Source organism: Ranitomeya imitator, chromosome 5 (assembly GCF_032444005.1).
Source record: "Ranitomeya imitator isolate aRanImi1 chromosome 5, aRanImi1.pri, whole genome shotgun sequence".
Classification (NCBI taxonomy): Eukaryota; Metazoa; Chordata; class Amphibia; order Anura; family Dendrobatidae; genus Ranitomeya; species Ranitomeya imitator.
This window is the reverse complement of record NC_091286.1, coordinates 603,146,484-603,172,534: the sequence shown is the minus strand read 5'-3', so window position 1 is coordinate 603,172,534 and position 26,051 is coordinate 603,146,484. Positions and strand designations below refer to the sequence as shown.

The 26,051-nt window shown below is 45.3% G+C and overlaps 1 protein-coding gene across 2 annotated transcripts in view; it reads left to right on the top strand.

Moving 5' to 3' along the window:
• Positions 1-26,051, top strand: part of SH3YL1 (SH3 and SYLF domain containing 1) — a 133,747-nt gene that overhangs the window by 27,923 nt on the left and 79,773 nt on the right. For both annotated transcript variants that reach the window (XM_069727990.1, XM_069727991.1), the window contains exons 2-4: positions 8,996-9,106; positions 10,671-10,784; positions 10,883-10,947. In XM_069727990.1, coding sequence (XP_069584091.1) covers positions 8,996-9,106; positions 10,671-10,784; positions 10,883-10,947 — 290 coding nt within the window. The remainder of the gene's footprint in view (positions 1-8,995; positions 9,107-10,670; positions 10,785-10,882; positions 10,948-26,051) is intronic.

The following is a 26,051-nucleotide window of genomic DNA, read 5'->3' as shown; positions in this document are numbered from 1 at the left end:
AGAGCAGTCAAGAACTCTAGACATTGGGGCATTGAAATCACCAGCAATCAGTTTGTGACCGTGTTGGATATCGTGTAGAGTTTTGAAAACGCCCTCCAGAAACTTAAGCTGCCCTACGTTAGGAGCGTAGATCGAGGCAATAGTATAGGGGGCATTATTAATAAGGCATAGAACCACAATGAATCTACCCAGCGGGTCCGCTATAGAGCGAACCAGCTGAAAGGAGTTGGACCTGCTGAAAAAAATGGCTACTCCCTCCTTTTTTGACGGGCCATTGGCGAAAAACTGATGTGGGAATAAACCTGATTGCATTCTGGGATTATCACATTCCAGCAAGTGAGTTTCCTGAAGACATAAAATATCATGGCGGGATTTGCCCAACTGACGCCAGACCACAGACCTCTTGCCCGGTGAGTTGAGGCCATTAACGTTAATTGAATACAGTGAGATACTCATTGGAAAGGCATAAAAACAGTTTTACAATCCTCAGACACCGATAGCCTGTGCAAAAGCATAGAAAACATGTGGCCAATAGACTAGGACATAAGTAAGGGCAGACCGGGAATAGGGAGGAGAGAAATAGGGAAACAAACAAGACATACGACAAATAAACCAGTGGACCGAGGTCCATTCAGGGATACTCTGAGTCCAGAAGGTGAGAATCAGAAAAACAGTTCACCTATGGGGCAAACAAATGCTGCGGGAACTCTCAAAAGAGAAACCAACGCAGCTTATAAAAACGAAAAAGGAAAAACCAAGTGTATCCGTGCGGGAAAATAGCCAGGAACCATAGTTGCAGTGGGCTCAGGCCACCTCCCAGTCTGGTGTAATGCGGGCCCTGAGACCTCCGCCAGCTCCAGGCTTAGAAAGGTTCACGGAGATCGAGGGGTCTGGAGTCGGGAGACCCCATTTGGAGAGAGCAGAAGCTGCGTGGGACGGAGTTAGGCAGGTGGTGATTGATCCGTCTTTGCAGATGAGCAGCTTGGTAGGGAACCCCCAACGGTACAGGATGCCCTTCTCTCTGAGGATGGTAGTATAGGGGGCAAAAGCCCTCCGCAGGGCCAAAGTACCCGGGGAGAGATCCGGAAAGACTGAGATGCTTGCAAATCTTTCAGGAAGAGCTGGGTTCCTCCTCAGGGCCTGTAGAAAGTCCTCCTTCATTTCGAAAAAGTGTATGCGTGCCAGCACATCTCTGGGGATGGAGGGCCCCAGGCCAGAGGGTTTAGGGATCCTATGCACGCGGTCAATTATGAAGTCCTTTGGCGCGAACTGCGGTAGGGCTGCCGCCATAAAGTCCTGCAGAAATAGCTTCAAATCCCCTGCCAGGACAGATTCCTCAATGCCTCTAAGTTTGACGTTATTTCTCCTGGACCTATCTTCCAGGTCCAGGGCTTTAGAGTGAGTTTTAGCGGCCAGGGTTTGCAGGGTCTCATGGGCGTCCCAGAGTTCGTTATGAGAAGAGACTAGCTCCGCCATCTTGCGTTCCAAACGGTCCGTGCGATTACCCAGCTCCGCCACCTCTCCTCTCCTCTCAGCTCAGCCAGCATAGTGCACATATCCTTTTGGATGGAGGTTCTGAGGTCTCCAAGTAGACCTTTGAGGAGAGAAGCGGTCACCGGACCGTCGGCCGAATGAGACGCCGTACCGCCTGAATGCGACGCCGCTCCGCCTGGATGCGACGCCGCTCCGCCTGGATGCGACGCCGCTCCGCCTGGATGCGACGCCGCTCCGCCTGGATGCGACGCCGCTCCGCCTGGATGCGACGCCGCTCCGCCTGGATGCGACGCCGCTCCGCCTGGATGCGACGCCGCTCCGCCTGGATGCGACACCGCAGCGCCCGACTGCGACGCCTGAGCGTTGCGTTGTGAAGAGCGGGAAGGCCTGGGGGAGGACGGCGCCATCTTGGATACCGGCGGTGGCTGCGGGGTGGCCGCAAAGAAGTCAGGAATTCTCCTGGAGGGGTCACGGGTGCCAGCTCTGGATTTCCCCATACACTCACCGACGCACCGGGAGCCAGTACCGATGTCGTGGAGGCAAACGAGGACACCGGAGAGGTAGAAATGTGCCGCTTTAAGGTTCCTGGCTAAGGAGCTCCCGCTCTGTGCGACCTACTCCATCGGCAGACAGGCCACGCCCCCAGGATGATTAAACTTTTACACAATTGTGGTAATCAGACTTCTATATGATTGTGTCTAAAGGGGGTTATCTCAGAAAGTGGACCCCTTTTCACATGGATGAAGCCACAGTGATCAGGCTCTCCTATCCCCTAAAAAATAAAATGTCTGAATTGTGCCAGTGTATGTTCCTTATCATGAGAAATATAGTTTTACATGAGACAATTGAATAAATGCTCAAGTCTACCAGCGCAAGAGCAGATGATTGCAGGCGAGTCTCTGTGCTGTCCCTTTTAGAGAAATCACCTTCATGAAATCCATAGGATGTTGTGTACTACGTCCTGATACCCACCTCCAATAGGTGAATGCGACTGAAAATGATGCCACACCGTGAGTCCATCTCCATCATAATAGTCAATGGCTCCATCGGTGTGCCGTTCCCCAGGGTCCTGATTGTCGCAGTGGTATTGCTTTCCTCTTGGGGAGAATGAGATTATTTTTGGAGGCAAAGAAGGATACCTGCATCCAGGTATCACAAACATGCAACACACATTCACACTCCAGGCCACCAGGGGGAGCCCCCTGCTCCTATTTATTTGGTCACTCCATATATTATTTATCTATATCCCAGACAGAGTCTGAGGAGGACAGAGGGTAAACGGAGCTGTGCATGCCGTCAGAGCTGCAGCTCCCAGAAAGAGACATTGAAAGGCAGAACTGTATTGCAGCGAGCGTGAGGGAAGTCGAAACAAAGGAGAGGATACCAGAAGGGGACCATCCCCACTCAAGCTGTCTCTTTCTGAGGCGCAACATCCTGGTAGCCGGAACACTGAGTGAGTAAGGACCTCTACGCCCTATTTCAGAGACCGGCAGGACAGCTAATTGCAGGTTACCTATCCGCACCTACACCCAGGAGGCACGGTGACACCTACAGAGCCTGGTTATCTAACAGACCCTATAAACAGGCTCAAGTCACCAGTCATACGGGTTTTGTCCTATCCTATGGGGGACAGAGAGAGACATCGCATCTGTGAGGCCCTTACTTGAAGCTTATGCAGTAAGGGACTACACCGCCGCAGCGCAAGGGAAGGCTACTGATTTCCACATGGACAAGGGAACTCTGGACTTGCCGCCAAACCGGCCGGACTCTGCCTGCCCTGTGATCTGGTGCCCTGGACTGGATGCTGAAGTCTTCAGTAAAGGTAAAGAGACTGCAACCTTGTTGCCTCGTTCTCCACTGCGCCATTCATCATTCACTATTTACACACCGGGAAGCCCAGGGGATATACTTCACCTGTGGGAAGGTATACCATCTAGCTGCCATAACATCACCCCAGCGGACCCATTAAAACAGCGTCGGTCACCCTGACCGAATACCACAGGTGGCGTCACGAACATTCCCCTTAAACACCTTTCCCTTTTACACAGACTTCCCAGGGCCACGGGCCGGGTCAGCCACCGTGACATCCCCCTGTAAAGTACCAGACCCGGTACCGAGTACCCCACGGCCCTTGGGGCCGATCCAGGTGCATGCGCCCAAATCCCGTTTTGCAGGAGTTCTGACATAAGTTACGTAGGAGCCAGTGAACGAAGTGGCCAACGCTATGTGAACCCAGTCTTGGGCAACCTTCTCATGCACGGTCCTGTAAAAGGAGTTGACCTTTCCTGGTTGGTTCTTTGTTGCTAACGGAACCTTCTGTTCAGTTTGCGCTCTTCCAGCTATATTTTACTCTTCCACAGGTTCCCTCTTCTGTCTGTTTCCGCCAGTGGTTCTTACTTTTTTTTTTTTTTTCAGTTGATTGAGGTGTGGCTTTTTTGTGATCTGCGTTGCCCTTTTTATCAATACGATTTTGTCTAGATGCAACATTCTTATTGTTTCCTATTACATGCCGCAGTGATCGAAAAGCCAAAATTCTTTATAAAGTCTGTACATTTTGATCTTTTTTTTTTTTTTTTTTTTTTCTTTTCAATAACTTCTTGCTCCTATGAGTTCCTAACAAGAAAACCTTTTGAAAGCATATTAAAAATGTATCCTCGTCAAGAACTTATTTAACAACTGGTGACATTTTTATAATTGAACCTATGGCTACGTGTTTATAAAGTAGTGCCATATTTTGTAAAGGAGTTTGCCGATCGTTGAGCCAGCAAAATGTGTTAGTCACCATGCAAATGGTAAAGTATTGACGTACTTGTCTTATAAACCTCCAAATTAAACAGTTAGTCAATTTGTCTCTGATAGACTCGTCTGCTGATTCACGGCCGCTCAATACCTTCTTCTGATCTGTAGCCAATCCTGGAGGTGAGCGTTCCTCCCTGCAGAGTAGTCGCTAATCGCTGCATTCGGAACCTATCAATTCAGCAAATCCTCTGGACAGATATTAGTTGTCTGTTGCCTTCCACCTTGTCTCCTTCCTGAGCCGTAGCTGAATACCTAATGCACAATTATGGATATTTAGGTTACATGATTAAATCCTGTTCACAGCAGATGTAACTTATCGAGGAAAAAATTCCTGCCATGTCGCTCGTTGAATCCATTTGTTACCTCCAAATTGGGATTAGGATTAAATATCAATTGGATATTAACGTGTAACTCGTGTTTTGTCGTTTCTAAAATTGGTGACCACTTAATCGTTTGCCATATGCGTCAGTGTCTTCTGCCCACTGGGACAAGCTCCAGTCCATGTACTGGTATATCTGGTCAATAATTCTTGCTAGTTCTGCTCCTCTAATCCCCAGCAATCAGCAAAGGAGTAGCTGTACCCCAGGACACCTTTCCAGTTGGACCCTACTGTATTAAACAACCCAAATAGGGTACATATTACTGATTGGAGAACCTCCTTTAATACAAGCACCCAGCAGTAGAAAGAAGTAACTGCAATGATTCAGCATGAGGTTGCCAGTTACTGTGAAAAGCTAGCTTTGTGCCCCCAAATCCAGTAATAATGTCCCCTTGATTACCCCTGTTAGAAAGTATTAGTGCGGTTCCTCCAAAAGTTATAATGCCACCTTGTGCCTATGCCACGATCTTTCCCCCTGCACACAGTGGATTGGCACAGGTAGCAGTGGCCTCATTGTGCTGCTTGTGCCCACGGTCTGCAGGACAGTCTGTATCGTTGTGATGATGATGCCACCAATGCAGTTGATGGATAAAACCCATTAAAAAACCTTGAAATGAACATATACCCTGTAGCAAGTAAATAGTGATGGTACATGCAAATTACCAAGGTTACATAGTTAACACTATTTTAATGTAAAAGCCACCATGACAAGGTGGACCCAATCAGGGAGGTTCGATTTCTCAGTAAAATCTCACCTTGTGTCAGCCGACCTCAATGTAAATAAGCGCAGAGCAGGACCTTGGCTGGAATCTTCAAACAACTGCCCCTGGGAAGCTGTATAGATAGAATGCCAGGCTCAAAAAAGGGGGAGCCGGGCATCTGGGCAAAGTACAAGAAACTACATCAAAACCAAAGAAATGAGCTGGAACATACAGTCATGGCCAAAAGTATTGACACCCCTGCAATTCTGTCAGATAATACTCATTTTCTTCCTGAAAATGATTGCAAACACAAATTATTTGGTATTATCTTCATTTAATTTGTCTTAAATGAAAAAACACAAAAAGAATTGTCCTAAAGCCAAATTGGATATAATTCCACACCAAACATAAAAAAGGGGGTGGACAAAAGTATTGGCACTGTTCAAAAAATCATGTGATGCTTCTCTAATTTGTGTAACTAACAGCACCTGTAACTTACCTGTGGCACCTAACAGGTGTTGGCAATAACTAAATCACACTTGCAGCCAGTTGACATGGATTAAAGTTGACGCAACCTCTGTCCTGTGTCCTTGTGTGTACCACATTGAGCATGGAGAAAAGAATGAAGACCAAAGAACTATCTGAGGACTTGAGAAACCAAATTGTGAGGAAGCATGAGCAATCTCAAAGCTATAAGTCCATCTCCAAAGATCTGAAAGTTCCTGTGTCTACCATGCACAGTGTCATCAAGAAGTGTAAAGCCCATGGCACTGTAACTAACCTCCCTAGATGTGGACGGAAAGGAAAAATTGACAAGAGATTTCAACGCAAGATTGTGCGGATGTTGGATAAAGAACCTCGACTAACATCCAAACAAGTTCAAGCTGCCCTGCAGTCCGAGGGTACAACAGTGTCAACCCATACTATCCATCGGCGTCTGAATGAAAAGGGACTGTATGGTAGGAGACCCAGGAAGACCCCACTTCTTACCCCAAGACATAAAAAAGCCAGGCTGGAGTTTGCCAAAACTTACCTGAAAAAGCCTAAAACGTTTTCGAAGAATGTTCTCTGGTCAGATGAGACAAAAGTAATGCTTTTTGGGCAAAGGCATCAACATAGTTTACAGGAGAAGAAAGAGGCATTCAAAGAAAAGACCACGGTCCCTACAGTCAAACATGGCGGAGGTTCCCTGATGTTTTGGGGTTGCTTTGCTGCCTCTGGCACTGGACTGCATGACCGTGTGCATGGCATTATGAAGTCTGAAGACTACCAACAAATTTTGCAGCATAATGTAGGGCCCAGTGTGAGAAAGCTGGGTCTCCCTCAGAGATCATGGGTCTTCCAGCAGGATAATGACCCAAAACACACTTCAAAAAGCAATAGAAAATGGTTTGAGAGAAAGCACTGGAGACTTCTAAGGTGGCCAGCAATGAGTCCAGACCTGAATCCCATAGAACACCTGTGGAGAGATCTAAAAATGGCAGTTTGGAGAAGGCACCCTTCAAATATCAGGGACCTGGAGCAGTTTGCCAAAGAAGAATGGTCTAAAATTCCAGCAGAGCATTGTAAGAAACTCATTGATGGTTACCAGAAGTTGTTGGTCGCAGTTGTTTTGGCTAAAGGTTGTGCAACCAAGTATTAGGCTGAGGGTGCCAATACTTTTGTCTGGCCCATTTTTGGAGTTTTGTGTGAAATGATCAATGTTTTGCTTTTTGCTTCATTCTCTTTTGTGTTTTTTCATTTAAGACAAATTTAATTAAGATAATAATACCAAAGAATTTGTGTTTGCAATCATTTTCAGGAAGAAACTGAGTATTGTCTGACAGAATTGCAGGGGTGTCAATACTTTTGGCCGTGACTGTAAGTTGGTATACATGCAATGTATAGGAGCACGTTCACACTGTGGCCATTTAAGGGAAAACCCAAAAAAATAGCTGCACTCTCCTGCAGATATGGGGCATCGGCCAGAAGTCCAGGACATGTGCACTGGTCCAGATCTTTAGCATTAGTGACTCTGCTGCTATTTTTTTTTTTTTCTATTTCCTCTGAAACCTTGCTCCTTGGGGTAACCGGCTCTATGCCCCCCGACACACCCCAGGCTACCACCACCAAACATCACTATATACTGGAACGATTTAGCAATGCAGCAGGGGGATCTGCCGTTACGGAGGCAAAAGCTTGAAGTGTTTTTTTTATCTCGGCATATAGGGAATTTGTGACCATAAAATGTGCAAGGTGTCTGCCGAAATGTAAAAAGAAACAGTGGTTTCATACCAAACTTGCAGTAAAGGAATAACTACCGTATATACTCGAGTATAAGCCGACCCCCCCCCCCCCCTAATTTTGCGACAAAAAACTGGGAAAACTTATTGACTCGAGTATAAGCCTAGGGTGGAAAATGCAGCAGCTACCGGTGAATTTCAAAAATAAAAATAAATGCTCCATACCGTCCATTATTGCCCCATAGATGCTCCATATACAACTGTGCTATATAGAATGCTCTGCACCGTTCATTATTTCCCCATAGATGCTCCATATAAAGCTGTGCCATATAGTGCGCTGCACCGTTCATTATTGCCCCATAGCTGTGCCATATAGTGCGCTGCACCGTTTATTATTGCCCCATAGCTGTGCCATATAGTGCTCTGCACCGTTCATTATTGCCCAATAGCTGTGCCATATAGTGCTCTGCACCGTTCATTATTGCCCCATAGATGTGCCATATAGTGCTCTGCGCCGTTCATTATTGCCCCATAGCTGTGCCATATAAAGCTGTGCCATTGCTGCTGCAATTAAAAAAAAAAATGCCATACTCTCCTCGCTGCTTGCAGCTCCCGGCGTCTCTCCGCACTGACTGATCAGGCAGAGGGCGCCGCGCACACTATATGCGTCATCGCGCCCTCTGACCTGCACAGTCAGAGCAAGAGGACGCGAAGACAGAGCGGCGCCCGGCGTGTGGAACGCGGACAGGTGAATATTACATACTTATCTGCTCCCGGCGTCCCGCTCCCTCTGCCTGTCACACGGTCTTCGGTGCCGCAGCCTCTTCCTCTATCAGCGGTCACCGGCACCGCTGATTAGAGAAATGAATATGCAGCTCCACCCCTATGGGAGGTGGAGCCGCATATTCATTTCTCTAATGAGAGGTCCCACGTGACCGCTGAACAGGGGAAGAGCTGCAGCACCGAAGACCGTGTGACGGGCAGAGGGAGCGTCAGGACCGCCGGGACTAGGTAAGTATGCCTCAGCGCCCTCTCCCCCTCACCCGCTGACCCTGCCGCCCACCGTGACTCGAGTATAAGCCGAGAGGGGCACTTTCAGCCCAAAAATTTGGGCTGAAAGTCTCGGCTTATACTCGAGTATATACGGTAGTTATTGTGTTGTGTATGGTATCACATCTAGTAAATTCGGTCATGTCCTGAACTTTACAAGATGGAGGGAAGTCGTCTTTGAGAAGTTTGTGACTGATTTGCTCAGTGGCATGTGTCTCTACGCTCTGGAGAAAGGGAGACGTCAAGGTACCTCTTCCTATTATCTTCCCGATGCGTATCGAAACGGCTAATGGCTTTAGATCTGCTTTGTGCTGTGTGACATCATTGTGTAATGTGTGTTCTATTCACAGTGAATAACCCCATCCCTTCCAACTTGAAGTCTGAAGCCAAAAAAGCCGCAAAAATTCTAAGAGAATTCACCGAAATCAGTTCCAGGTCTGGACCAGATAAGATTATTCCAGGTACGGGCTGTGCTTCATTCCTTGTGAGACAATCTCCCTTCTTGTTCTTGCGCTCTACAGTCACTACATATTTTATTAGATAAAATTTGCTTAACCACAAACTTCTGCACGTCTGAAGCAAATACACCGCCCATTGCAATACGACTACTAAGGCAAAGTAGATTATTAAAGGCGATTTTGCTGCACCATCTGAGAGCCTGATATAATGTAGAGACAGAGACACTGATTCCAGTAATGTGTAGCTTATTGGCCTAATTCCTGCAGTTTTGCTAAAATCCCTGTTTTAGGTGCTGCACATCTTGATGTTCTTCGAATGCTGATCTCTGTATAACCCCGCCCACACCACTGATTGGCTGCTTTCTGTGTACACTGCATAGGCAGAAACTTGCCAATGAATGACAGGGCAGAGTTATATGGAGCTCAAGAATATGGAGTACTGCATGGCAGCATGTTTACTAGTCCAATTGTGATCGCCTGGTGATAAAAATGATTTATTTTCACAACTAAAGCACACGGCTTAGTAAGTGACACGTGACTGGAATGCGTGTCTGTTTCTGCATTAACCTGCTCTCAGATTGGGTTGCAAAAAACCTGGCGATAGATTCTCTTTTAAGGGCTCCCTCACACTGCTGTATGATATGGCAGAGTACGATCCAATGTTTTACCAGACACACAAAAAAAGAGAATGGACAGCACCTCCCAAAAAATCATACATTGATCTAATGCTGCTAGGCAAAATTATATAACGGAATATGAATAAATATTCTGATCAGAGTGTATGAAGCCCACTGCCACGTCATGGTGAACGTCTCAGTGAGTACTAACTTCTATCACCTTAAAGGAGCTGCGTTGTGCGCTATCCACCATCGCAGCCACAAGGTGCCAGCAGGGTGGGCGCCCTGGTGCCTCACAGCGCCCATACTGCAAGACCCCATGACTATGATGGATTATCAGCAGATTTCATCTCCTCCACCTCTCTTCATAATGACCTTTGCCTGGATCCAAGCATGCCAATAAAATACTTCAAGAGAAGTTAATAAGTCAGTCTATTTCTGGCTCATGTGGCTGCTATAAGACATGTCTATAAATTCTGTTATCAGATGCTGAGGCTAGACGGCAGGCCGCGGAGTCATGTTCTATAATACTGTAGGTGGTATATTCACTTTAACCCCTTCTTGACATCTGCCATGTTCATCCGTTGCAGCTTAACCACTAATGTGCCAATGACATTTAAGTGATTAGATCTTGGCGCTTTCTCACCCATTAGTTCCCCTGTCGCAAGATTAGTTACTCCTGGCGCCTTGGTGTGTACACATACATGTAGGTGAAACAGACCTCTGAATGACGCCTTCATGGAAATCACCCCTACTTATCCAATGTTTAGTAAAAAAAAAAAAACTACCTTCTTAGAAACTGCCCTACTTCTGCAAGATCCAATGTTTCTTCCTGTTCGCACATATTGTAACAAAACTGAGGGTATGTTCAATCTTTAAAATTATGCTCCAAAAAGCTTATTTTGTTTTCTCGCCTTTTTACTACTTTATGCATTCACTGTTCTTTGCAGCTCATGTCATTGCCAAAGCACAGGGCCTTGCTATTCTCTCTGTTATAAAAGCTGGCTTCTTGGTGACTGCTCGCGGAGGAAGTGGCATCGTACTCGCCCGCCTTCCAGATGGAAGTAAGTATTGCGCAGTTTTCTTTCTTATATCATACCACTGGTTTGAAAATAGGATTTCTTGCACCTCCCTTGGTAAATTGCGCCTTTCCTTTCCTCAGGATGGTCTGCCCCATCTGCCATCGGCATAGCTGGACTTGGGGGTGGATTTGAAATTGGAATTGAAGTAAGTGTTGAAGTCGTCACTTTAAACGTTTTCACGGGTGCAGATTATTTTTTATTATGTAAGTCTTACAATGACCTTTTTGTTTTACTTGATAGCGGTAGCCATTTGTATCTTTATGGATGGCTCAGTGTCATGGCTTCTGTTTATAATAGTCCCTAAACCTCAATGGAGGTTCTTGTTGATGACTGACAGCAGAACAACTTCTAGGCTTTGGCCTCCAAGTAATCTTAACCAGCTTTATACACAGTCTTCAAAATCTATTATTGTTTTGTAGCAATTTAAAGGCGTTTCTCCATGAATATAATAAAATGGACCTTTTCGAGTAATGCAAACAGCTGCCCACCATGTTAGTACAGGCTGCAGTCTGAAGAAACACAGCTCCCGAGACCTGTCTTAACTGACAGAGGATCTGTATTGTAAGCCCAAATACCTTCTTGAGCTGAGAAGAATGGCTCTGACATCAGAAGAAATAAATATTCTTAGTTTACTAAGCACAACCTCATGAGCAGTCAACTAGCCGAGAAGATCTTTCTTCTCCTGTCACAGCTTCAATATGTGTTTATAATACAGCTCTGTCATTTGAGGCACAGATCCTGGGAGCTGTGTTTTCTTCAGACTGCAGCCCATCCTGACAAGTGACTAGAACGAGCTTCCATATGAATTACTTGACAGGGGCTATTTTATTACATTCTTGGAGAACGCCTGTGTTCAGCTTTCTTTGTACAGCAAATAGGTTTCTTTTAATTCTATCAGGAGGATTGTGCTCAGTAACCTACAGACAGTGTCAGGTTGGTGCAGTTATACTGATTAAAATGACACCTTGGTTGATGAAATCCATCTTGTGACTGTTGTTTTAATCTGTATTTTCAGTTTTGAGTTAATGATATGCCCGTGCTCCAGGGCGGCATGTGGGGTGTGTGCTTAGCTATTCTGTATGGCTTCTGACAGGTCACTGATCCCTCAGTGACCTGCCCCCTATTTTACATAATGATCCGCCGCCATCTTGCTGGGGGGGCGGAACATTCGTGCTCCAAGATGGCGTCGCCTGCGCAGTAGCAGCTATCAGCGAGGCACGACTCATTATGCACTTGCACACGCCAGGAAGCCCGGTGGATGTACACCAGGAGGCGTGTTCGGCTGGCTGGGGACGTGTCCAGGTGTCACACATCTGGGGGCGTGCAGTAACCAGATGACCTAGAACTTCAGGGGTGCCAGCGAGACCTGGAGGGGCGGTCAGTAGCGGCACAGGTCCCGCATTTAATTGGGGTAGGTCTGCTGAGTAAGCGCTTCCATGCTCAGCGTACTCTCCAAATAATGAAGAAAGACACTGAGCAGCAGCTTGATGGGGAAGTCCCAGAAGCAGGTGGAGCTGCGTCGACCCAGTGTCGGTGAGAGACCGAGTTCTGCAAAGAGCAGCAGATCCACTCGGAGGAGCTCCAGTAAAGTGGATGATTCTACGCTCTCCAGCTAAGATGTGTCCCACTCTAAGGCTGGGGTCACACTTGCGAATGTGATGCGTGAAACTCGCGTAAGTCTCTCGCATCAATACCTGACTCTGCCGCATTGATAGTCCCAAGTGCCGGGTATTGATGTGAGAGACTCTGCGCGAGTTTCTTGCTTTACGCTCGCAAGCGTGACCCCGGCCTAATTCCGGTACTATTTGATTTCTTTACAGTGGTATGTGATCTTTGTGAAAGTTCACTTGGTAATGTGTGTGTTTTTTTTTTTTTTTTTTGTCAATTATTGCCCATGGAAAGAAATGTATGGCAAAGTTTAAGCACAAGGCGTGTGCACTTTGTAGAATGCTGTTGCCTGATTCCTACCAAAAAAGACTCTGCCAGTCCTGTATAGAACAGACTGTAGCGAAGGACCCCTAACGTCACCACTGATTTAGGGTCCATCATCGGGGCAGAAGTTAAAACTCTGCTGTTCTGTTCCCATGTACTATAAACTTGTATTGCTCCCGGGTCACTATGACCCGGTTTATTAAATCTTGATTATAGATACTCTAGCTCAATTATTTTTATACCTTTTGCTTACTATACTGTATGGGAACATGTTTGGAAATGAAATAAAAAAAAGAACTTGAAATTTTAATTTTTTTTTATTAAAAAAAAAAAACTTCGTAATAAGCAAAACGAAAAATAGCTAACTACACATGTGGTAAAAAAAACAAAAAACAAAACAGGCAAATGAAACATTTTGTGAAAAATTTTTTTTTTAAATAAACACTTCAATTTGAACATATTTACATGGTAATATAAATTTATGTATTCTTGCTTGAAGATCAATAAACATGGGCTTTGCATAGGATTTTTTTGCATCCAGAACATGTAATACTTGTTTTTATTATCACAAGAAGAAGGGCAATAGCTGCACCTTTTTCCTTTTATTCTGGAAGCACGGCTGATAGAGGCCATGGGGGTAGAAGTGCTTGTGGAGGCCATGGTTTCACTTTCCATGTTGCTGGATGCTCTGTACAAGGCCTGCTGCTCCTTCCGTTCTGAAAACAAGGAGATAAGCCAGGAAGACAGACTTACTTAGCCAAAAAAATCATTTGCAGGCCTTTAGAGCTCAGCTTTACAAAATCAGGCCCTCTTACACAGCGCGTTCTGCGCAGAATATACACGTGTAGTGCACACCTAGTGATCTCTCTGGATGCGCTCTACATTTTAGTATAGACTGTGCACCAAAAATAATCACTATAAAGCCATTTTTATGGTGTGCAGACCCCATTGAAATAATTTAGGAAATAAATAAATTGATATACAATAGTAGATGCAATAAATAGGCCCAACTGATTTTTTACAGCTGTGAGGCCATATTTTCAGTGAAATAAAGGTATCCGGGTCACTATGACCCGAACACGACAAGTGTACAAATCGGCGTGTAGCAAAAAGTAAACACACATAAAAAAAAAAAAAAAAAAATACTCATAGATAGGTCCCCCCCAAATAAGGAAAAGTCAAGTAACCTCAAGTTTTAGAAACTTTTTTTTTATTCAAATAAATTTTTATTAAGAATAACAAGGCAATTAACATGTTACATTTACATTTTCAATATAGAGTATTCCCCCCCCCACCCCCACCCCACAAAGCAGCTCATCTTGTTAATTACTACCATCATTAAAACAATAGAGTATCTAATCCCTCAAGCATTCGTATAAGCCACACTTCACATTACTATCCCATAGCAATCCATGGAGACCACATTTTATTGAACGTTTCAGTTTTCCCTTTCTTCTTATAAATCCCTTTTTCTAGTGTCAGGCCCTGTTTCACATACTGGAGGAACTCTCCTCTTGACGGCGGCTCTTCCCTAATCCAGTTTCTAGCTATCACCTTCCTAGCCATATACAACAATCTGGCTATAGCTATCTTTAGGTGTTTATCCACTCCAATCTCATCCACGCATCCCAACAAACAGACAACTGGATCCCTTGGCACCGTGCATCCATACGCACCTTCCATACGACTCAAAACTACCACCCAGAAGGCAGCCAACCTCGGACATGTCCACATCATATGAAAAATGTCTGCATCCGTAGACTTACACCTCGGACATTCAGAGTCATTACGCAATCCTGCCTTATATAGCACCATCGGAGACCTATAAACTCTGTGTATCATAGAGCTGTGACAGTCTATACGGTTCACTCAGCGACAGTCTTGGGATCCATTCCAACACCGACTCCCAAGTCTCGTTATCTATTGGGCCCAAATCCCTTTCCCATTTAGCTCTTGCCATTATTGGAAACCCCAATAGAAAAGTGTGCAACAGATCCCTGTACAGAGTGGATATGACTCCTCCAGTCGTCCCATCATTACACACATACTCCAGTACTATATCCCTTTGAATCCTAATACCTCCATTCCTACTCTGAGCTCCAAAGGCATGCCTCATCCGCAAATATTGATACTCCCCTGCAGACCCAAGACCAAATTCCGCCTGCAATTGGGAAAATGATTTCAGTTCACCTTGTTCAATTATTTGATACAAATACTGAATCCCTTTGCCCAACCACTCTATCAGTACCCCCAATGCCTCAAATTCTTTCAGATTGTTATTATGCCATAGCGGCGAGTATCTAGTCAAGTCCGTGATCCCACGTATGTGCCTCAATCTACTCCACAGCTTGCGTATCAACAGCAAAGTCGGATATAGCTTCCCCAAACTCTCCAAGGATCCATCCTCCAAACATTGCACCACTGGCCTTCTTTTTGTCACCACCTCCATCAACCGCTGTACTGCCCCAGATGACCCTTCATGCGCCCAGCCCCTTAAATGCTGACTCTGGGCTGCAAGAAAGTACAACTCAGGGTTAGGCAATGCCAGACCCCCATCATCCTTGGGTCGCTGAAGTGTCTCCAGTTTGATACGCGGATGCTGCCTCCCCCAAATCAGATTCCTAAACAGAGAGTTGATCTGTCTAAATTTCCCACGTGGTATCCAAACCGGCGCATTCTGAAGAATATACAATATTTTCGGCATCAGAATCATTTTGATAAGATTCACCCTGCCTACCACAGACAAATGTAGCTTAAGCCATGCATCCGCTTTTGCCTTGAGGGCACCCAAGATTGGAGTCAGATTCTCATGTATATAGTCAGTGACCGGCATAGATACCCATATTCCCAGGTACTTAAATTTACTCGTCACCTCCAGTCGCCCGCCCTCCAATGGCTCCCCATCCACATCGTCCACCTTAAACAAGATAGACTTACTCCAATTTATCCTAAGTCCCGACACTGATCCGAATCGTTCAATAATCCCAATGGCTCCCTCCAAGGATGCAACCGGGTCAGCCAGAAACGACAAAATATCATCAGCATACAACGCCACCCTTTCTTCAATCACCCCATATTTAAACCCCGTCATCTCATCAGACTGTCGAAGCGTAGCGGGCAGTGATTCCACCGCCAGAGCAAACAAAAGGGGGGAAAGCGGACACCCCTGTCTCGTCCCTCTAGCCAATTGTATGGTCCGTGACAACTCCCCGTTTACCCTAACCCTGGCCATCGGCATCGAGTACATTAATTGAATCCATGATATGAACTGCGGTCCAAACCCCATTCTTCGCAACACCTGCCAGAGATACCCCCACTCCACACTATCGAACGCCTTGTGAGCGTCTAAAGATGCAATAACTCTCTGGCCACAGTTATCGGCTTTGAGTTGCAAGTTCATATACAGCCTTCGTAGATTAATCGCAGTTGACCTATCAGGCATAAAGCCAGACTGGTCTGAGTGTATCAGGCCAGAAATAACACTTGTCAACCTCATCGCCAACACCTTAGCCAGGAGTTTAACTTCGATAGTAAGCAAAGAAATTGGCCGATATGAATCCGGCTGTGTCTGGTCTTTCCCCTCCTTTGGAATCACCACTATTGTGGCCTCCCACATAGATGCCGGTAGCCTTCCACCATTCGTAGCCTCTTCCAAGACCGCCTTCAATTTAGGGATCAACACTTCCCCCAAGCTTTTATAAATTTCGGCAGGAAATCCGTCTACGCCAGGCGCCTTCCCATTAGCCATCGACTGCAATGCCCGTCCCAGTTCCTCCTCCGTAATGGGAGCCTCCAAATCCTCCCTAGCTGTGTCACTCAGCCTCGGGAGCTCCAACTCCTCAAGGAACACCACCGTGTCCTCCATTGACCCATCTACCCGAGAGGAGTATAAGTCTGCGTAAAAATCTGCAAAAGTCTCCAAAATCTCTGAAGTCTCAGAAACAGCAACACCACTCCCAGTCACCAAAGAGTGAACAAAGGAAGTATTTCTCTGGGCAGATGCCACCAGCGACAGCAAATGACCCACTGATTCACCCTCCTGGTAATAGGCCAAATTCATTAATTCCCTCTTCCTTTCAGCCTTACTCAGCAAGACCGCCTCTAGCTGGCTTTGAGCTGCCTTTAACCTCTTCCCAGCCTCCAAAGTACCCATTATTACCATCTCATCTTCAGCCACCCTCAGCCCATCTATCGCCAGCCTCTCTGCCTCTCTCGATTTCCGCTTACACCTGCTAATATCCCTAAACAGCCCTCTCAAGTACGCTTTCATGGTTTCCCACACAGTAAGCACATCTACGCTACCCTCATTTATCTCAAAAAATTCCACCAATTCCTTCTTAATCTTCTCCAAGTCTATACTGTGTAGCCAATTAGGGTGAATTTTCCACTCCCTTCTGCTCCCGTTCCGTGTCCCCACTGATCGAAATTCCACTTCAACTGGACTATGGTCTGAGAGAGCCCTAGGTAAATATCTCACGTCCCTTACCATCGTATCTAGTAATCGGTTACCCAGTGCCAGATCAATCCTAGACAGCGTACCATGAGCTGGTGAGTAGCATGAATACGCCCTTTCCCCGATATGCCTAACTCTCCATAAATCAACCATGCCCACTTCCCCGACATAAGTCCCAAACGTAGTGATATGTCCCGCCGTCCTATTCTGGGGGTTTTTGTTCTTATCCCAAAAGTCATCACATATATTATTAAGGTCGCCGATAATTAGTAATGGTAACGGTCCCCAGCGCTCTACCCTCTCCAGCACCTCTCTTATCATCTTGCTTGAGTATGGGGGCGGAATATACATTGCCACTATACATACCAATACTCCATTCATTTTACATTTCACCACCACATACTGACCATCCACATCCTCTTTTACCATTACCTCCTCATACTGCACCCCCGCAGGTATTAACACAGACACACCCCTAGAGTACGTCGAGAAAGTAGAATGATACGCCCTCTGTATCCAGCGCCTATTCAATATGTTCACCCTCTCCCGCACTAAATGTGTCTCCAGCAGGCATATCATTGAGACTTTCTGTTCTCGGACATACTGCAGACTTGCCGCCCGCCGTGTTTTATCCGCCAGACCTCTCACATTCCAACTCAATATTTTAATACAATCTCCCATCATGTGGCTCATCATTTCTTAAAGTATCCAATTTCCCAAGTATGAGCTGCCCCAACCCTCCCACTCCCCCTGCCCCCTCCCAACTTACCCCCCTAATCCCCCCAATATAACGCATTCTTCCTCTCATCAAGAGTGGGGCTCCACTGCCCACTGCGAACACTCTCCCTTACTTAACCCTCTCCATTCGTGTCCCGCTGCCATAGCAATCACAATTTCCCCCCCAACTTTCACTTTATTGTATCTTAACATTTCAACTTATATTAACATATAGAAAAAGTACCAAACCAGTTCACAGTACCCAGCATAACCCTCCTCCCCCGTACTTAGTAGTTGGTACTGTCCCCTCCGGCCATTCCTTCAATATGGCCCAGCAAAACCCCCAACAGTTGCTCAACTCTTTAACCATTGCTAACGAGCGCAGAACTCTCCTCCATCGACAGAGAAAACAAATCCCAACTGGATCTTGCCGAAATGTCAGTCGCCCATTCCCTTAAGTTTTTTTCTCATGAGTATCAAGCCACTGGGTAGCGTCCTCCGGTGTCAAGAAAAAGTGGGTCTTATTAAAAGCCACCAGTCTCAGCTTGGCGGGAAACATCACTGAGTACTGCACTCCCAGCTCCCTCAGTCGCCGCTTGACTCCAGTAAACTTCATCCGCTGCTTCTGAACCGCAGCGGAATAATCCGGATAAATGGCGATTTTCTGACCTCCAGCCGTCAGATCCTCCATCTCTCTAGCCTTTCTAAGGATAATGTCTCTGTCTCTGTAATTGAGTATTTTAGCAAGCATGGTACGGGGATTCGCTCCTGGGGCAGGGGGCTGCGGCGGGACCCTATGAGCCCGTTCAACAGCAAAGACTTTTGTCAACACTGTGCTCCCAATCTTCTCCAGCAGCCAGTTCTCCACAAACTCAGTGGGATTTCTCCCCTCAGTCTTTTCAGGCAGCCCCACTATACGTATATTATTTCTTCTGGATCTATTTTCCAGATCCTCATTTTTGGCAGCGAGCTCGGCTATTGCTTGGGCGAACTTCTTTTCAGCTTTTTGTAGCTTAACTATGTGATCTTCTGCCGTGCTCACCCTCTCCTCCACCACTCCTATACGTTTGTCCATTTTCTGCAGAGCCGCATTAATCTGTGCCGTGTCCCCTTTAACTTCCTGCATCTGCTGGGCCAAGGAGTTCAGGGATTGCTGACATGAAGAGATCAGTGTGATAACATCTCTAAGAGTCGGCTCCTCTCCCTGTGATATGGCTTCAGGTCCCCCACTAGCCCCAGCCATGCTGCCTCTCTCCTTCCCCCTCTGTACCTCATGCTGCTCGGCTGTGCTTGCTTCCTCCTCCTCCTCCTGGTCAGCTCCAGATCCTGGTTCTGCCTCCTCAGCAGCCTCCACTCTGGCATACTGCTGCAGCTTTGCGGGCACCTCCATGCGCCGCTGACATGCGGCGTTCTCCTTCTCGGCGTCCTCCCTAGCATCGGAGCCATCTTGGCTGGCTCCTGCATCGTTGGTGCCAGCGTCTTTCTGCCGCCTTCTGGTCATCGCTGCCGACTCCGGACCTGCTGCTCCGCACCGCTGCACTCTCCGGACCTTCAGCCAGCCGGATTTAGGTGAGTTTACCCGAAAATCGGGGTTAAAGCAGGATTTTTGTCCTTATGGCAGCAGGAGCACTCTTCCCTGCTTCCACTCACATGGCCAGCTAGGACACGCCCCCCAAGTTTTAGAAACTTATAGAAAAAAAAAAATCTACAGGGCCTCACAAATTGTCTACGGGTCACTATGACCCGAACACAACAGCAGGGTTAAAGAATCCCTAAGATCCCTCTGTGAAAAAGAGCTTCGTTAGAAATAGAAGGATAAGAGGGCTAGGCAGTTATCACCTGTCAGTCGTTTCTAGTCATTCGGACAGCGATATCCACTCCCCTGAGTCCTCCTCGGCAGCCTCTTCCTCAGACAGCAATACCGGGCGTCTGCGTAGATACCAAACCAGAGAGGCGAGGACAGCACATTGTGTTTAGTGGCTTAGATCAGAAGAAACCTAGCACAGTTCCATTAAAGAAATATATGGGGCTACCAATCAAGAATTGGTGATCAGCTCAAGGTATGGGTATAAATTAAAATGTACCTTTTTAATCAGTTCTAAAAAAAATAAAAGACCCTCTGTCCAGCGAGATAAATGACAAGACAAGCATATAATAGCATCTGGTTTAGCGTAGGATTATAAAAATGCCTAAAAGGAAACCAATCCTCCTGCGCACAAAGAAGAAGCCTTTATGAGAAGAGTCCCTTTAAAAGTGTTTATATATCCCATGAACCAGTGTAATGGAGACCGCAGTGTGGTATACCATAGGTCAGCAAAATTCTATTGCACAATACACCTCGTTGCAAGAAATGTACCTGTGTAATAAAAATCAGTGTGGTATACCATAGGTAGATAAATAATCTTTGCACAATATGCTTATTCTCAACAAGCACACCTATCTCTTGATTTTATAAAGTTGGTAAAGGACCAATCTCTCACGGTTGCATTCATAGATGGAACCAGGCCGTGTCTCAAATGCATCAGAGGATCCTGGTTGTCCAAGGGGAGGGAGGGTTGGACACTTTACTGCCACACATTACCCCACTGCAGGGGATTCCAAAGGACCCATATCAGAAATGCCTCAAGATGGTCCCGATGCATTTCATCTTTTAAATTATCAGGGGAGATGATCCAAAGGGGGGTCTTAAAATATAATACAGGATGATGGGTGCATGCCCATCCTATGTGCAAAATATGGTCTGATCTGTAGCCATTGGTGGTGGAGGCTGTTAATTAGGCCGCTCCAACAGTAGAGCGCACAGCCAACATGCACATATCACTTATTGTCTGTGCGTGCGTTCCAGCAGTGGAGCGTGCACACACAGGAAGAGCCCACACTCCATCCTATGTCGGCACACTTCATGTCGCTCATCCCCATGCTCTCAGATGACTCCAGCAGCAGTCCACTCCTTGTGAGTCTCTCCCAAAACACACAATAGCTTGGTAGATCAGGGAAGCCATTTCTTTAGCTCTTTTAGTGAGTGTCAACGCAGTTCCAGAAAGTTTGGGCCGTGGCAACCTCCTGGGCGGAGAGATCTGATGTCTCAATGAAGCAGATTTGTAAGGCGGCAACCTGGTCTTCTCCTTCCACTTTCTATAAACATTATAGTCAGAATATGCTTTCCTCTTCTGACCTCCCATTTGGGCTGTTGTCCCTCCCTGAATTCTTAATTCTCTGTAAGTTTCTTGTGGTGCTGTCATGGGTGACCGATAAAGACTTAGTTACTTACCGGTAATGGGATTTTTTTGGAACCCATGACAGCACCCTTATATTTCCTCCCATTACTTGTGGTTGAGCACTTCTTTTGCTAGTGTTAGAAGTTCACAGTTTAACCCCTTAGTGACAGAGCCAATTTGGTACTTAACCCCTTTACCCCCAAGGGTGGTTTGCACGTTAATGACCGTTCCAATTTTTACAATTCTGACCACTGTCCCTTTATGAGGTTATAACTCTGGAACGCTTCAACGGATCCCAGTGAATCTGACATTGTTTTCTCGTGACATATTGTACTTCATGACAATGGTAAAAATTCTTTGATAGTACCTGCGTTTATTTGTGAAAAAAACGGAAATTTGGCGAAAATTATGAAAATGTCGCAATTTTCCAACTTTGAATTTTTATGCAACTAAATCACAGAGATATGTCACACAAAATACTTAATAAGTAACATTTCCCACATGTCTACTTTACATCAGCACAATTTTGGAACCAACATTTTTTTTTGTTAGGGAGTTATAAGGGTTAAAAGTTGACCAGCAATTTCTCATTTTTACAACACCATTTTTTTTTTTGACGGACCACATCTTATTTGAAGTCATTTTGAGGGGGTCTATATGATAGAAAATACCCAAGTGTGACACCATTCTAAAAACTACACCCCTCAAGGTGCTCAAAACCACATTCAAGAAGTTTATTAACCCTTCTGGTGCTTCACAGGAATTTTTTGAATGTTTAAATAAAAATGAACATTTAACTTTTTTTCACAAAAAATTTAATTCAGCTCCAATTTGTTTTATTTTACCAAGGGTAACAGGAGAAAATGGACCCCAAACATTGTTGAACAATTTGTCCTGAGTACGCCAATACCCCACATGTGGGGGTAAACCACTGTTTGGGCGGATGGGAGAGCTCGGAAGGGAAGGAGTACCGTTTGACTTTTCAATGCAAAATTGACAGGAATTGAGATGGGACGCCATGTTGCGTTTGGAGAGCCACTGATGTGCCTAAACATTGAAACCCCCCACAAATGACACCATTTTGGAAAGTAGACCCCCTAAGGAACTTATCTAGAGGTGTGGTGAGCACTTTGACCCACCAAGTGCTTCACAGAAGTTTATAATGCAGAACCGTAAAAATAAAAGAAAACATTTTTCCCACAAAAATTATTTTTTAGCCCCCAGTTTTGTATTTTCCCGAGGGTAACAGGAGAAATTGGACCCCAAAATTTGTTGTCCAATTTGTCCTGAGTGCGCTGATACCCCATATGTGGGGGGGAACCACTGTTTGGGCGCATCGGAGAGCTCGGAAGGGAAGGAGCTCCATTTAGAATGCAGACTTAGATGGAATGGTCTGCAGGTGTCACATTGCATTTGCAGAGCCCCTAATGTACCTAAACAGTAGAAACCCCCCACAAGTGACACCATTTTGGAAACTAGACCCCCTAAGGAACTCATCTAGATGTGTTGTGAGAGCTTTGAACCCCCAAGTGTTTCACTACAGTTTATAACGCAGAGCCGTAAAAATAAAAAATCTTTTTTTTTTTCCACAAAAAATATTTTTTAGCCCCCAGTTTTGTATTTTCCCAAGGGTAACAGGAGAAATTGGACCCCAACAGTTGTTGTCCTATTTGTCCTGAGTACGCTGATACCCCATATATTGGGGTAAACCCCTGTTTGATCACACGGGAGAGCTCGGAAGGGAAGAAGCACTGTTTTACTTTTTCAACGCAGAATTGGCTGGAATTGAGATCGGACGCCATGTCGCGTTTGGAGAGCCCCTGATGTGCCTAAACAGTGGAAACCCCCAAATTATAACTGAAACCCTAATCGAAACACACCCCTAACCCTAATTCCAACGGTAACCCTAACCACACTTCTAACCCTGACACACCCCTAACCCTAATCCCAACCCTATTCCCAACTGTAAATGTAATCTAAACCCTAACTGTAACTTTAGCCCCAACCCAAACTAGAGCCCTAACCCTAGCCCTAACCCTAACCCTAGCCCTAACCCTAATGGGAAAATGGAAATAAATACATTTTTTTAATTTTTCCCTAACTAAGGGGGTGATGAAGGGGGGTTTGATTTACTTTTATAGCGGGTTTTTTAGCGGATTTTTATGATTGGCAGCTGTCACACACTGAAAGACGCTTTTTATTGCAAAAAATATTTTTTGCATTACCACATTTTGAGAGCTATAATTTTTCCATATTTTGGTCCACAGGGTCATGTGAGGTCTTGTTTTTTGCGGGACGAGTTGACGTTTTTATTGGTAACATTTTCGGGCACGTGACATTTTTTGATCGCTTTTTATTCCGATTTTTGTGAGGCAGAATGACCAAAAACCAGCTATTCATGAATTTCTTTTGGGGGAGGCGTTTATACCGTTCCGCGTTTGGTAAAATTGATAAAGCAGTTTTATTCTTCGGGTCAGTACGATTACAGCGACACCTCATTTATATCATTTTTTTATGTTTTGGCGCTTTTATACGATAAAAACGATTTTATAGAAAAAATAAATATTTTTGCATCGCTTTATTCTGAGGACTATAACTTTTTTATTTTTTCGCTGATGATGCTGTATGGCGGCTCGTTTTTTGCGGGACAAGATGACGCTTTCAGCAGTAACATGGTTATTTTTATGTGTCTTTTTGTTCGCGTGTTATTCCACTTTTTGTTCGGCGGTATGATGATAAAGCGTTTTTTGCCTCTTTTTTTTTTTTTTTTTTTTCTTATGGTGTTTACTGAAGGGGTTAACTAGTGGGCCAGTTTTAAAGGTCGGGCCGTTACGGACGCGGCGATACTAAATATATGTACTTTTATTGTTTTATTTATTTAGATAAAGAAATGTATTTATGGGAATAATATATTTTTTTTTTTTCATTATTTAGGAATATTTATTTATTTTTTTTTTACACATTTGGAAACATTTTTTTTTACTTTGTCCCAGGGGGGGACATCACAGATCGGTGATCTGACAGTTTGCACAGCACTCTGTCGGATCACCGATCTGACATGCAGCACTGCAGGCTTCACAGTGCCTGCTCTGAGCAGGCTCTGTGAAGCCACCTCCCTCCCTGCAGGACCCGGATCCGCGGCCATCTTGGATCCGGGTCTGGAGCAGGCAGGGAGGGAGGTAAGACCCTCGCAGCAACGCGATCACATCGCGTTGCTGCGGGGGGCTCAGGGAAGCCCGCAGGGAGCCCCCTCCCTGCGCGATGCTTCCCTGCACCGCCGGCACATCGCGATCATCTTTGATCGCGGTGTGCCAGGGGTTAATGTGCCGGGGGCGGTCCGTGACCGCTCCTGGCATAGTGCCGGATGTCAGCTGCGATAGGCAGCTGACACCCGGCCGCGCTCCCCCCGCCGATCGCGCTGGATGTACTATCCCGTCCGTGGTCATAGGGGCCCACCCCACCTCGACGGGATAGTACGTCCCATGTCAGAAAGAGGTTAATGACCGAGCCAATTTTTACAATTCTGACCACTGTCACTTTATGAGGTTATAACTCTGGAACGCTTCAACGGATCCCGCTGATTCTGAGACTGTTTTTTCGTGACATATTGTACTTCATGTTAGTGCTAACATTTCTTCGATATTACTTTTGATTATTTATGAAAAAAAACGGAAATATGGCGAAAATTTTTATAATTTTGCAATTTTCAAACTTTGTATTTTTATGCCCTTAAATCAGAGAGATATGTCACGAAAAATAGTTAATAAATAACATTACCCACATGTCTACTTTACATCAGCACAATGTTGGAAACAAAATTTTTTTTTGTTAGGGGGTTATAAGGGTTAAAAGTTGACCTGCAATTTCTCATTTTTACACCACCATTTCTTTTAGGGATCACATCACATTTGAAGTCATTTTAAGGGGTCTATATGATAGAAAATAACGAAGTGTGACACTATTCTAAAAACTACACCCCTCAAGGTTCTCAAAACCACATTCAAGAAGTTTATTAACCCTTTACGTGCTTCACAGGAACTGAAACAATGTGGAAGGAAAAAATGAACATTTAACTTTTTTTTTGCAAACATTTTAATTCAGAACCATTTTTTTTATTTTCACAAGTGTAAAAACAGAATTGTAACCATAAATTTTGTTATGCAATTTCTCCTGAATACGCCAATACCCCATATGTGGGGGTAAACCACTGTTAGGGTGCACCGCAGAACTTGGAAGTGAAGGAGCGCCGTTTGACTTTTTCAATGCAGAATTGGCTGGAATTGAGATCGGACGCCATGTCACGTTTAGAGAGCCCCTGATGTGCCTAAACAGTGGAAACCCCCCACAAGTGACACCATTTTGGAAACTAGACCCCCCATGGAACCTATCTAGATGTGTGATGAGCACTTTGAACCCCCAAGAGCTTCACAGAAGTTTATAACGTAGAGCTGTGAAAATAAAAAATCGCATTTGTTTACACAAAAATGATCTTTTCGCCCACAAATTCTTATTTTCACAAGGGTAACAGGAGAAATTGGACCCCAAAAGTTGTTGTCCAATTTATCCCGAGTATGCTGGTACCCCATATGTGGGGGTAAACCACTGTTTGGGCGCACGGCAGAGCTCGGAAGGGAAGGAGCGCCGTTTTGGAATGCAGACTTTGATAGAATGGTATGCTGGCGTTATGTTACGTTTGCAGAGCCCCTGATGTACCTAAAAGGTATGTGCACACGATGCAGATTTAGTGCAGAATTGGTGCAGAACTGCAGCAGATTTTTCTGCTGCAGAAACGCTGCAGAACTGCACTGTGATTTACAGTACAATGTAAATCAATGTGAAAAGAAAAAAGCTGTGCACATGGTGCAGAAAAATCTGCGCAGAAACGCTGCAGATTTCAAAGAAGTGCACGTCGCTTCTTTTGTGCAGTTC